The sequence below is a fragment of the Equus przewalskii genome, chromosome 10, assembly GCF_037783145.1.
Source record: "Equus przewalskii isolate Varuska chromosome 10, EquPr2, whole genome shotgun sequence".
NCBI lineage: Eukaryota > Metazoa > Chordata > Mammalia > Perissodactyla > Equidae > Equus > Equus przewalskii.
The window spans coordinates 33,343,599-33,356,662 of record NC_091840.1 but is presented as its reverse complement, the minus strand read 5'-3'; the positions used below and the strand labels follow the sequence as shown (position 1 = coordinate 33,356,662).

The 13,064-nt window shown below is 39.3% G+C and overlaps 1 protein-coding gene across 6 annotated transcripts in view; it reads right to left on the bottom strand.

Moving 5' to 3' along the window:
• Positions 1-239: 239 nt before the first annotated feature.
• Positions 240-13,064, bottom strand: part of GDPD1 (glycerophosphodiester phosphodiesterase domain containing 1) — a 53,395-nt gene continuing 40,570 nt past the window's right edge. For 2 of the 6 annotated variants that reach the window (XM_008509559.2, XM_070562335.1), the window contains 2 exons: positions 12,046-12,097; positions 10,301-11,634 (listed from right to left, as the gene is read on the bottom strand). In XM_008509559.2, the coding sequence (XP_008507781.1) occupies positions 11,512-11,634; positions 12,046-12,097 (175 nt within the window). In that variant the 3' untranslated portion in view covers positions 10,301-11,511. Of the gene's footprint in view, positions 464-2,083; positions 2,362-2,657; positions 2,786-10,300; positions 11,635-12,045; positions 12,098-13,064 lie in introns of those variants that run through there. The other 4 variants (XR_011523439.1, XR_011523440.1, XR_011523438.1 and 1 more) reach the window with 4 other exon arrangements.

The window sequence follows — 13,064 nt, the reverse complement described above, 5'->3', positions numbered from 1 at the left end:
AATATTTGACCTCAAAGATCACAGAAGACAGAAAATGTGAAATTCTTGGGCTTTTTAAAACTCAACTTTATTTCATAATATGGTGAAAATGGTTAGAATGAGGAAGTGGGAAAAAAAAAAAAAAAACGCTGCATAACTCTATGCAATAGTTGGGAGATGCCCAGCACTGATGGATATTAAACACTAATGTGTTTAATCAAAGTCTTTCTTGGAAGAGAAAGGAAAACAATGACATGAGAGCGATTTTGATTCTTTTTACTACACTTTTCCTGTGATCATATTTAAGAAGTTCAGTGACAAAGGTTGTGGAGAAAGAACTGGTCCATGAACAGCAGTGTTGTGTGGTGGAAGTAGCTTTGAACTTGATCTCTGAAGAACTAGGTTTGCGTACCAGGTTTGTCACTTTACTAGCTGTGCAATCTTGCTTCAGTCACTTAACCCATTTGAGCTTCCGTTCCCTCATCTATAAATCAGAGTTAATACCAGTTACTTCATAGGACTATGGTAAAGATTAAATAAGATGATAGGTGTGATAGCATCTGGCAAACAAAAGATACAGGTTAAAGGTTAATCTCATTCTTTTTTCCAAAGTAGGGTAGGAGTTGTCTAGTTATTTTGTAGGGCTTAAAGCATGCATAATTGGGCTCTAGATACTGTTTCTTTTTTTGAGGAAAATTAGCCCTGAGCTAACTGCTGTCAATCCTCCTCTTTTTGCTGAGGAAGACTGGCCCTGAGCTAACATCTGTGCCCATCTTCCTTTGCTTTATATGTGGGATGCTAACCACAGCATGGCTTACCAAGTGGTGCCACGTCCGCACCCGGGATCTGAACTGGCGAACCCCGGGCCACCGAGAAGCAGAATGTGTGAACGTAACCGCTGCACCACAGGGCCGGTCCCAAGGGAAGTGTTTCTTCAAGAATGACTTGAATCAGAATTTTTCATATTCCCTCCAGAAATATGCTTCTTTTCCATCTCAGTAAATGAGATCTATCATCCATCTATGCAACTGTATAAGTCAAACCTACCAATTAGTCTACAGTTTTTCTCCTTTCTTCACCCACCGAGTCTGTTGCTTCTACCTCCAAAATAGATCTCAAATCCAGCCACTTCTCTCTATCTCCTCTCCCACTGCCATATCTCTGCTTGCACCTTGTCCCTTTCCAATCTATTTCTACTCAGCAGCAAGAATAATCTTTAAAAACCACATCACTCCTCTGCTTAAAACTTGTTAATGACTCCTCGTCGCACTTAGAACAAAATGCAAATTCTTTACCACGGCCTGCCAAAAAGGCCCTGTGATCGGACTGCTGCCTAGTTCTCTAGCCTTATGCTGCATCTCCAGTTTACTTTGCTCCAAGCACACTGGTTTCCTTTCTGCTCCTTGAAACACCAAGTGCTTCCCCACCTTTTGCACTTGCAGTTTTCTCCGCTTCAAACACTTTCCCTCAGGTTTTATCTCATACTTCAGGTTGAAATGTCACCTCAGAGAGCCCTTCCCTGGCCACTGAATCTAAAGCTGCCCCCTGCCCCTTAACTCTTTATTACATCATAATTAGCCATGAGTAAGTTGTTTCCGTGTTCATTGTTTGTCTTCTCCCAAAGGCAGGAACTGTGAAAAGATTTTTTTTTTCCTTCTCTAGTAATCTATGGGCTTGTTTGGTATCAGAGGTCTGTAAATCTTACAGTAGGTATCCTAGGAAACTAAGAAATACACGTCAACTTCTTTCTGACAATTCTTGGCCACACTAAACTTCCTCTCCATCCTAACTTCTCCATGGTCGGCTACAAGTGCTTCCTTCTGCAACTCTTTCAGATTTCCTCAATTTACCCTTCCCATCTCCACCTCCTCCCACACATAACCAATCTCCAGCTTTCCCACTTTGACTCCCATCCCCACCTATGATGGACTGAATTGTGTTCCCTCAAAATTCACATGTTGAAGCCCTAACCCTCAATGTGACTGTATTTGTAGATAGGGCCTTTAAGGAAGTAATTAGGGTTAAATAAGGTCATACGGGTAGGGCTCTAATCTGATAGGACTGACGTCCTTATAAGAAGAGGAACAGACATCAGAGACCACTGTGAGTGTGCACATAGAGAAAAAGCTATATACAGCTTGAGGATACAGCAAGAAGGTGCTGTCTGCAAGCCAGGAAGAGAAGTTTACCAGACATCAACCACGCTGGCACCTTGACCTTGGACTGCCAGCTCCCAGAACTGAGAAAGTCAACTTCTGTTCCTTCAGCCACGCAGTCTGCAGTGTTTGCTGTGGGAGCCCGAGCAGACTAGTACACCACCCGTAGCACTTCCATCCTCTTTCAAGCGCAAAACGTCCCAGTTTTTTATACTCCCATTCTACCCTGGAATATAAGAAAAAAAGATATCTTTTCCTCCTCTTCTCTCAGCTCTAGATTACCTACTAACTAGACCATACGCACCAAAAGGACAGGAGTTGTTCTGTATGGCTCACAGCTGTAACCCAGGTGCCTTGCGTGGCAGGCATTAATAAATATTTGTTGCCTAAATTACAACCCATTCAGTCTTGAAAGAGATCTTCGCTCACACGTCCTTCTTCTCCAGCATTTCCAATCTCTCTCCACTAGTTCCTTCTTGTTTTCTCACATTTATGAGCCTCCCCATTTAGAATATAACTCACTTGTTACTGCTGCCTTTTCAAATGTCCTGGTTCTCTGATTCCTTTGAATAGTGGCTGGTTTTTATTAGCCTCCTTTGGTACCAGTCAGTCCTCTTCATCCCTTTGCAATCTGGTTTCAGTGCCATCAACTACAGGGATAAATGAACCATAGTTAAGGAGGCCTCCTTGTAAACCAAAAGCAGCCATCTTTTCCCAGCCCTCTCCTTCTTTGATCTCAATGTCCTATTTTGGACCCTACTGATAACTACCTTCTTTCTTAAATTCTGTAATGGGGTTGAGGACATTGTAGCACTGTACTTCCCTACTTCTCCTTTTCAGACTACACCTTCTGTCTCCTTCGGGCACATTCTAAGGACTAACTCTCTGCTCACTCTTTTTCCCCACTTGCTTCCTTCAAGAATTTTTGTATTCTCTTAATTTAAATTATCAACTCTTTTGTTAATGACTTTTGAGAAATCACAGCTGAGTTGATTAATTTTGATTATTTTTCTTTTCTTTTCTTTTTTTTTGCTGGGAAAGATTCACCCTGAGCCAACATCTGTTGCCAATCTTCCTCTCTTTTTTTTCTCCCCAAAGCCCCAGCACATAGTTGCATATTCTGGTTGCAAGTCCTTCTAGTTTCTCTATGTGAGCCACTGCCACAGCATGGTCACTGACAGACGAGTAGTGTGTCTCTGCGCCCAAGAACCAGGCCAGGCTGCTGAGTGGAGCATGCTGAACTTTAACGGCTAGGCCATCAGGGCTGGCTTTGATTGATTTTGTTTTAAATGCAGAATCTTAAGCCTCAACTTAGCACTCAGAACAGCCCAGGAACCCCACTATGTTTCTCTAATGGGAACACATTCCCACTCCCTAAAATGATTGACAGAAAGCCACCTCTTTCCTCAAACCTTTTGCATCCCTTTCTCCATTCTCAGTTTTAGCAAAGACCTTTGCTCACCTGTCATGGAGAAATTAGAAGCCATTGGAGGCTCTCTATTTTTCCCACCACCAAAGGTACAAAGCCCTGCTTTTATTTGTACCTCGATTCTTTTCATTTACAATGCAGGAAGAGTCCTCCTTCCCATCAAAAGCCAATCTCTCCATTTATGTTCTATCCCTCTCCTCTTTTTATTCTTAGGACACACCATGTTCTTTCCTGCCTCAGGGCCTTTGCATAAGCTCTTCCATCTGCTTAGAGTGCTTTCCTCCTATTCTTTGTATGGTTCATTCTTTTTGCTTTAGATCTCAGTGTAAATGCCACCACCTCAAAGGAGGCCTTCCTTGACCATTTTATCTAAAATAAGCTAGACTTGGGGCCAGCTCCGTAGCTGAGTTGTTAAGTTCATGCGCTCTGCTGTGGCAGCCCAGGGTTCGGATCATCAGGCCACGTTGAGGTGGCGTCCCACATGCCACAACTAGAAGGACCTGCAACTAAGATATACAACTATGTACGGGGGGGTTTGGGGAGATAAAGCAGAAAAAAAAAAAAGATTGGCAACGGTTGTTAGCTCAGGTACCAATCTTTAAAATAAGCTAGACTTTTATTTCTTATCTCAGTCCTTTGTTTATGTCCTTCTGCAAAGGGTTCCTGGACCCAATTGCAATGTGTGTGCGTGCGTGCGTGTGTGTCTGTAGGCTTCCCCAAACCAATAAGCAGTTCTCAAATGCCAGGAGGGTGTCTGAGAATTCAACTCAATTCTGACACTATCTAGCAGGAGATAGAATCAGATTCCACAGGTAAAGGGCTCAGTCCCACAAGACTGCCCTCTACTTTACATGACAGTTGCCAGCCCAGGCTGTTACCTGTGCATCTGACTATTAAATCAGAGGTTCCAACAACCCCTTCTCGGGTTTGATTAATCTGCTAGAGTGGGTCATAGAACTCAAGAAACCTGTTTATAATTTATTACAAAGGATATGAATCAACAGCTAGATGAAGAGATACATAGGTTGAGGTTCGGAACAAAGGAGTTTCTGTGTTAGAGAAGCTTAGGACTTGACACAGTGGCACATGGAAGCATTCAGGTTCCCCACCATGGACGCTCTCCATAAAGAGGACAAATGAGCTGCCCTTTTGGGTTTTTATTGAGGCTTCATCACATGTTCATTAGTGAATAAGTCATTGGCCACTGGCAATTGATTCAACCTCCAGTTCCCCACCTCTACCCAGAGGTCAGGAGGTGGGAGTGAAATTTCCAATCCTCTGATAACATGATTGGCTCCACTGGCAACCAGCCCTCATCCTTAGAAGCTTTCTAAAAGTCACCTCATTAGCATAACAAAAGACTTCTTTATCATTGTTGACACTTAAGAATTTCCAAGTGTTTGGGAGCTGTGAGCCAGGAAGTGTGAACGAAGACCAAATATTTATAGGAAATATACTGTGGCTATCTGAATGACCAAATATATATTTCTTATAACTCAAAATATTGCACCTTCATGATATTTGCTTCAACTTGAAGTTATCACGTTTTGTTCACTCTTTTTGTTTGTATTCTCAAACTGAATGTAAGGGCCGTGAGTTTACACATCATATCTATCTTGTTTACCATTATAGCTCCAGATCTAACGTGACTGACCTATCAGAAGTGCTCAGTAAATATTTAATGTATAAATGAATGATAATATCACCTTCCTATTTCCTCCAGTGATTAGAGGATAGGAGTGGAAAAGAGAAATTTTGCTGTATGTCCTTTGTACTCTATGAACCGGTGAATATATTACCTATTCAAAAATAAATTACATTGAAATTAGAAAAAGAAGGCAGTTGTATTTTTTTAGTCAGAGATGATGGTGGCTTGTCTTAGGATGGTGGCAGTGGAGCTGAAAAGAAGTAAATAGACTCAATATGTAGGATTTCATGATTGGGTGTGAGGGAGTGAAGCATACATAGGAATGTTCATCACAGCCTTATTTATGATGATAAATAATTAGAAACAACTTAAATTTCCAGTGACAGGGAAATAGTAAATCATGGCACATCTACTTGATTAAATAGCATTCCATGTTTTTAAAAGAATTTATAACATGGGAAACTGTTCACGTTATACTAAGTGGAAAAAAACATAAAAGTATGATCATGACCACGTAAAAACCCAAAGCTATGCACTGTGAAAAATAAAGAGGAATATAGAGTAAAAAATTAATAACAAGTGAATGTCTTTGAGTTGTGGAATTATGACTTTTTTAAAAAGGTCTAGCTCAATCCCTGGATAACATCTAAAGCAAAGCCATAATCCCTCTTTCTCGATTTGTTGGAAACTAGAAGTGGCTAAGCAGGAAACCTGGTCAATTCTTTGGTCAACTCCAAGTTGGCAGTTAAAGGTTTTCTCTTCTCAAGATAGAAACCAGGGGCCGGCCCGTGGCCAAGTGGTTAAGTTTGAGTGCTCCCCCTCAGAGGCCCAGGGTTTTGCTGGTTCGGATCCTGGGCGTGGACATGGCACCGCTCATCAGGCCATGCTGAGGCGGTGTCCCACATAGGACAAGCAGAGGCACTCACAACTAGAGTATACAACTAGGTACTGGGGTGCTTTGGGAAGAAAAAAATAAACAAAGAAGATTGGCAACAGTTGTTAGCTCAGGTGCCAATCTTAAAAAAAATAATAAAATTAAAAATTAAAAATAAGATAGGAACCAAATTTCGGAGAAGAGTTATCTTCCAAAGCCCTGGACATCAAACAATTTTTAAGGCTAGAAAGGCTTTATTTTTAAATTAATTTTTTAAAACAATTGATCTCTATTAATTACAGAAAAATTAGAAAACCTAGACAGGTAAAAATAAGTCACGTAATTCCATCATTGTAAAAGCCACAATTAACACTTGGGTAGATATTTCACTTTTAAAATGAATATGCATAAGTATTCTTTGTTTACATAGTATACAGTTTTATAGTTTAGTTTTTTCACTTAATAATATCTCGTATCAGTAGATATGGAACAGTAATATTTTAATAATATTATTATATGGATCTATCATAATTTATTTAGCCAATTCCTTAATGTTGGATATTTAGGTTGTTTCCAATTTTTCACTCTGCATATCTCTCTCTGGCTACTTGCCCTATTATTTTCTTAGGATATTATTCCTAGCACTGGAATTTCTGAATGAAAGGATGTATTTAAAGACACTACTGTCAAATTGATCCCAAAAGTTCTGCCAATATATATTCCCAACAACATGCCTCTCAACTGCTTTCCCACGCCTGTCAAAATACATTCACTCATGCCCATCTAAGAGGTAGAAATTGGTATCTCACTCAATGTTGTTTTAATTTATGGGTCTTTGATTACTAAGGAGATTAAACATTTTTTGTTTGTTGACTGTTTACATTTGTAGATTCCTGTTCATGTCGTATGCTCCTCCTCCACCCATTGAGTGTTCTTGAGAAGTTCTTGACCAGAAACAGGACTGTAAACCCTTGAGGAACTGACTGAATGAAAAAGGCTTAGAGTGAGTTAGGAAGGAAGGAATAGAAGGAAGGGAGGAAGGAAGAGAGGTCCTTTAAGTCTGAAGGGGAAAAAGATCTTAGATCAAAGATTATAAAAGCAAAAAATAATTTTGTTTTGCAGAAAACTCTTATTTTAAATGAAACTATGTGGAACTCATATATGAAACAGAAAAAAGTGGAGGCGCTCTGGTCAAATTGGGAATAGGTAACACATAGGTATACCTGCTCAGCCTCCTCTTAGCATAACCATCCCCACTCATCCAGCAGAAGCTGTCTAGACCCTGTCTTTTTTTCTTTTTTTTTTGCAGGGAAGAATTCACCCTGAACTAACATCTGTTGCCAATCTTCCTCTTTTTTTTTCTTTTCCCCCTCCCCAAAGTCCCGGTATATGGCTGCATATCCCAGTTGTAAGTTGTTCTAATTCTTCTCTGCAAGCTGCTGCCACAGCATGGTAACTGACAGAAGGGTGGTGTGGTTCCACAACTAGGAAAGGAACCTGGGCTGCCAAAGCAGCGAGCAACGAACTTGAACCACTAGGCCATCCAGGCTGGCTCTAGACCCTGTCTTATCTTAGGGCTCCAAGAAACTATATTTTAAAACTACTGCACAACCAATATTAATGTACTTGTATTCTTTTCATAAACAATACAATGAGTTAAAATTATGCCTGTTTTAATAGAGCTCTCTACTTTTGGGGAAAAAAGGCATAAATGAGTGGGAAGGTATGTTATCATTCAATCTCACTATGGTATGAACCATGCTATTCACAACGTAGGCATCTGGTGGCATAGCAAACTATTCAAACTGCAAGAAGAATACTGAGAAGGAACTCACATCACCTCTAAGGTGCTAGCTTTGCAAAGTCATACCTATAAAGCACACAAAACTCCTGAATCTATTCCTTCAGACTTATTCTTTCATCGAAGGACGAATAAACCTAAAGCATAGCTACTCAAATGTCTGTAATTTCAAACTTTCTGTCATTTCAAAGAGCATCCATATTCATAATTTTTACCACCAAACTGGTTCCCCTTTCCAAGTTCCCCATTTTCTTGCAGCTTTCGAGTTAGTAGTGACTTTCCCCTCTCCTTTTAAGCTCATCTAGTCACCAACTCTTATTAATTCTTCCCTTACAGAGACATGTAGATTCATTGTTCCCCTACTTACATGGCCACTACTTTCATCTGGACCCTTATTCGTGTCTGGATTGCCGCAAGTCTCCCATCCTGGAGATTATGGCCAAATCAATTTTTTTTTTTTTTAAGATTGGCCTGAGGTAACATCTGTTGCCAATCTTTTTTTTTTTCCTTCTCCCCCAAACCCCCCAGTACATAACTGTATATTCTAGCTGTAGGTCCTTCTAGTTCCTCTATGTGGGATACTGCCTCAGCATGGCTTGATGAGCGATGCTAGGTGTGCACCTAGGATGTGAACCAGCGAACCCTGGGCGACTGAAGTGGAGTGTGTGAACTTAACCATTCGGCCACAGGGCAGCCCCCCAGATTGATTTTTATACCATCTAATGTCAATTGGATCTGTTTAGACTTCTGACCCGGTTTCTGGACTGTTCTATGGTCTAGGCTTGTATCTTTCAGATTATAGGATAATCCAACTTTCCAAACATTAATTTGTCAGTGCTATACAAGAGGCAGAAAAGCTAAACCTCACTAGTGGTTTTATGAATTACCTTGGCATGCTCTCAGCATTCTAGTCTCTTTTGATTCTTGAGTGTGATGGCTTTAGTTTTGATCTCGTTTTGGGGTCTGATCTCAGACTGCTATTTACATTTTCCTTTTGATACTGAAATGATTATGTCATATAATTGCCTAGGAGTTTAGGTTGTTTTTTTTTGCTGAGGAAGCCTGGCCCTGAGCTAACATCCATGCCCATCTTCCTCTACTTTCTATGTGGGACGCCTACCACAGCATGGCTTTTGCCAATCGGTGCCATGTCCACACCTGGGATCCCAACCGGCGAACCTCAGGCTGGCAAGAAGCAGAACGTGCGAACTTAACTGCTGTGCTGCTAGGCTGGCCCTGGGTTCCTGTTTTTAATGTCTTGAGTTTAGCCACCTACTTAAGACATACGACTTCAATTCAGAACAAATTGTTCAACCTGGCAACCCTGGTTTTCCTTCAACTGGCACTCTCATCTATGGCAGATTCTCTCTTGACGTTTTTTTTAAAGCTTCAGTGCCTGGTTGTGTATCCTAGTTGTTAGCTTTTAGTTCTCTATGTGAGAGTTCGCTATGTGAGCCATTGCCACAGTATGATAAATGACAGATGGGTGGTATGGTTCCACCATCGGGAAATGAACCCAGCCCGTGGTGGTGAGAGCAGTGAATCTTAATCCCTTGACCACCAGGGCTGGCTCAACTATTTTATTTTTATTTATTTATTTATTTTTAAAGATTGGCACCTGTGCCATGTCTGCATCCAGGATCCGAACCAGGAAAACCCTGGGCCACCAAAGCAGAGCGCGAGAACTTAACCACTCGGCCATGGGGCTGGTCCCCTATTTTATTCTTAATGCACCTTTCCAGTGCCACCATGTTGCACAACTCTAAGCAGAATCATTCACATGTATTCTATGTATATACATTCATATATGTATTTTATATGTATTCTATTCGAACATATTATGATTTACATTTTATGTTCTCTTTTCCCAACCTACTGCAGCCATTTTTTCTTCACAGTTGCGGCTACTAAATGCCCACCTGTAGTCAGAACCCCACCCCAGTTTCTAGAACCAGCCTGGCAGGAAATGAGAGGTTTAATAGCTCATGACTTTCTAAACATCTTTACCATACCGGGTACTTTGTCTTATACTGGTTGACACAACACACGTGCTGGCCCTGTAATATGAGCTGATCTGAATCACAACCGAGCAAAATTTGAAAGGAAATAACAGAAAGAATTATATCAAAGATGATCAAAATGATCCCTAGCAACTGTAATCATAACTTATAAGTGAAAATGAAAATGAATGATTTAATGGATTGCTTGCCCAAGTTATTTGTTCAAATGCCAAGAAGCAACTTCTTTACCATAAAAGTGTTTCTGTATCTTCTTTTATTCTCCTTACTCTAGAGAGAAATCTCAGGCATGTTTACTCATACTATCAATTCGTCACCTCATTAAATTCTGCAAAAAAAAAAATCTATAAAGCATATTTGGAATTACAACTACAAAAAGACAATGAAGAACCTTATTTTGTTCTTGGAAAACTTTATTTCAGTTTAAACAAAAAAGCAAATGTTATTCACGTCATCGAGTGACAGTTGGAAGAGTGTGATCTTCCTTCATAGCTGTTAGCCGGCAAACTTCAAATGAGAGACGCAATCTAGGTAAAAGACACTTATCATTTCAGATTATATTTACCTCCCAAAGAGATAAGGAAAACCGGTCAAAAAGATTAGAAAGAGATTTGAATGAAGTCACATCAGAAAAACTGAGAGAGTGATGTCTAATGCTTTGGGAAATTCTGTCTCCACTTAATATTCAGAAGAATAAATTCTAAAAGATCAAGAAGAGGTGGTTTATACTATAAGTATTAGAAAGAATGATACACATTTTTGTCAGTTTCATATGACTATTAGGATTCAAGATGTTATTTAAAATCCTAGATGTAAGCCCAAACAGTTAGTTATTGCCCCAAATGGAAAATTTACATTTCTTTAGAGGAAAGATAAAAATATGACTATTTGGATCTTGTCTAAATTTACAATTGATTAAGTCCAATTTAACGTTTACAGAAAAAAAAAGACATGGTAGCACTGTTACACACCTGGAAAGGATTCCAAATAGAATGTTTCCATTAACAACAGCAACCAAGAAATCTAATTCAGTCTACAGATTGTATTTCTGAGCAAGTAATAAACTTTTAGTTATTTCTTTGAGTCTGCCTTCCGCTAACAATGTACAACTTGTCAGATAACTACATCACTGATTTCCAAGCTCTCCTTCTACTGTATTTGTCCCCTTTAACTAAGATGTACCTAGAAATAATAAGACAACTCAGAATAGCTGTACTGGCCTTCAATAATTTTGTTTTACTAATTAGTTGATCATATTTCATGAGGGCTAATGTCAAATTTATCTAACAGTTTGATTTCAGAATTACTTACAATAGTGGAATACTGCATCATATATAGAAATCTTGGTCAATAATCTTCTACTTACATCTCATAACCAATTATCTTCCTAAACAAACTATTTACAAATTTAAAATATACAATATTGCTTAAAATAAATATACAATATATAATTTCTACATTCTCAGACAGGTTTAAAAATGAGGTAATAAAAACTTAACTGATTAAACCTTTTACCATTCTGGAAATGGCTTAGGGAAATGATGGTGAAATTTTTTTTCGTAGGTCTTTTCACGTTTTCTTTGAATGTTTCTGAGTACCTCCTTTTCTATGATGAAATATTATGTAAAAAGTCCTTAAGCTTTGTTGGATAGTCTGTCATCACTCCAGTTGCTCCCAAATCAAAAGCTCTTTTGTATTCTTGTTCTTCATTTAATACCCAAACATACACCTGAAAATGAGAAGCATAAGAAATATGAGAGAAAAAGATAAAACAGAAAATTATTTTTATAATAGCATTTATCTATGACAATCTCAGCACACTTAGAAATAACTTTTAAAAAGTGCAATTTTAAGAAATCATTGAACCCTTTAAAAAAATTCTGCTTTGCTCATTAAGTATGCACTGTCCCACCCCTCTGGCTTTAGCTATTCTCACCTACACAGTGGAGTCTAGCTACTGAAATGCCAATGCTTTCTTGTGAACTATAAGGCAGAGTTTAATGTCTTCACATGTGAGCCAGTAAAGCAGCAGCATCACAGTTGGGACCAAATTAAGTCAGTTAAAATTTCCTGCCCCTTACACTTGTGTTAAATTGATAAGAACTACACCGTTTCCAAAACACATCATTCCAGAACTCACCTGAATGCCTCGGGCAGTGAGGTGGTCAAACAAAGCCTTTCTCATTAGTAAACTAGAAAAGAAAAGCAGAACAGATTTACGTACTTCTTAGCCCTAATAAAGGACTAAAGTTAGTTCTTAGTCCTAATTTAGTCAATTTAGAGTTTATAATTCCTAGATGAATTTAATTTCAACGCTTCAGCAATTACAAGCAATGGCCTCAAGTAATAATAGCTGCTGTGGATGCATTTACATCTTAACCGATGGGTCTCCCTCCACTGCAGGGCTGCTTACTGGTAAACAATCAGAACCTCCTTTCTACTCCTTGCTGACACTAAACAGGTCCTCAGGAGACCCATTCTTATTGAAGCAGCTCAGTGAAGAAGAGGCTTCCTCATTTTCCCTGCTGGCCCCATAATGAGAGTGAGAAAAAGCAGGGAAATCTGTGTCCATAACTTTCTAAGTTAACATAAGACAGCAAACTTGGGCCAAGTTCTATAACATCATAGTTCACTTACATAATGGTTAGTCTTTTGTGAGCTATCTTAGAAATCTAATGTCCATTAATTACACTATCCTATATAGAGGGAAAAAGCATTTTATTTTTTAGTTCCAAATAACTGAATTAAAAGTGAACTTTAGACTACAAATCACTTGAGCAAGATGGGAACTAACTGTACTGGAAAGTTATACATATTATTTCTATTCTGTCTATGTCTGTTAGAATGATAAAATAACAGAAACTAAAAATTATATGCATTTAACACCAATTAAACATGCATCCTTGAGGCCAGCCCAGTGGCACAGTGGTTAAGTTCACACGCTCTGTTTTGGCCACCTGGGGTTCGTGGGTTCGGATCCTGGGCGCAGATCTACACACACTGCTCATCAAGCCATGCTGTGGTGGCATCCCACATACAAAGTAGAGGAAGACTGGCATGGATGTTAGGTCAGGGCCAATCTTCCTCAAGCAAAAAGAGGAAGATTGGCAACAGATGTTAGCTCAGGGCTAGTCTTCCTCACCAAAAAAAAAAAAAAAA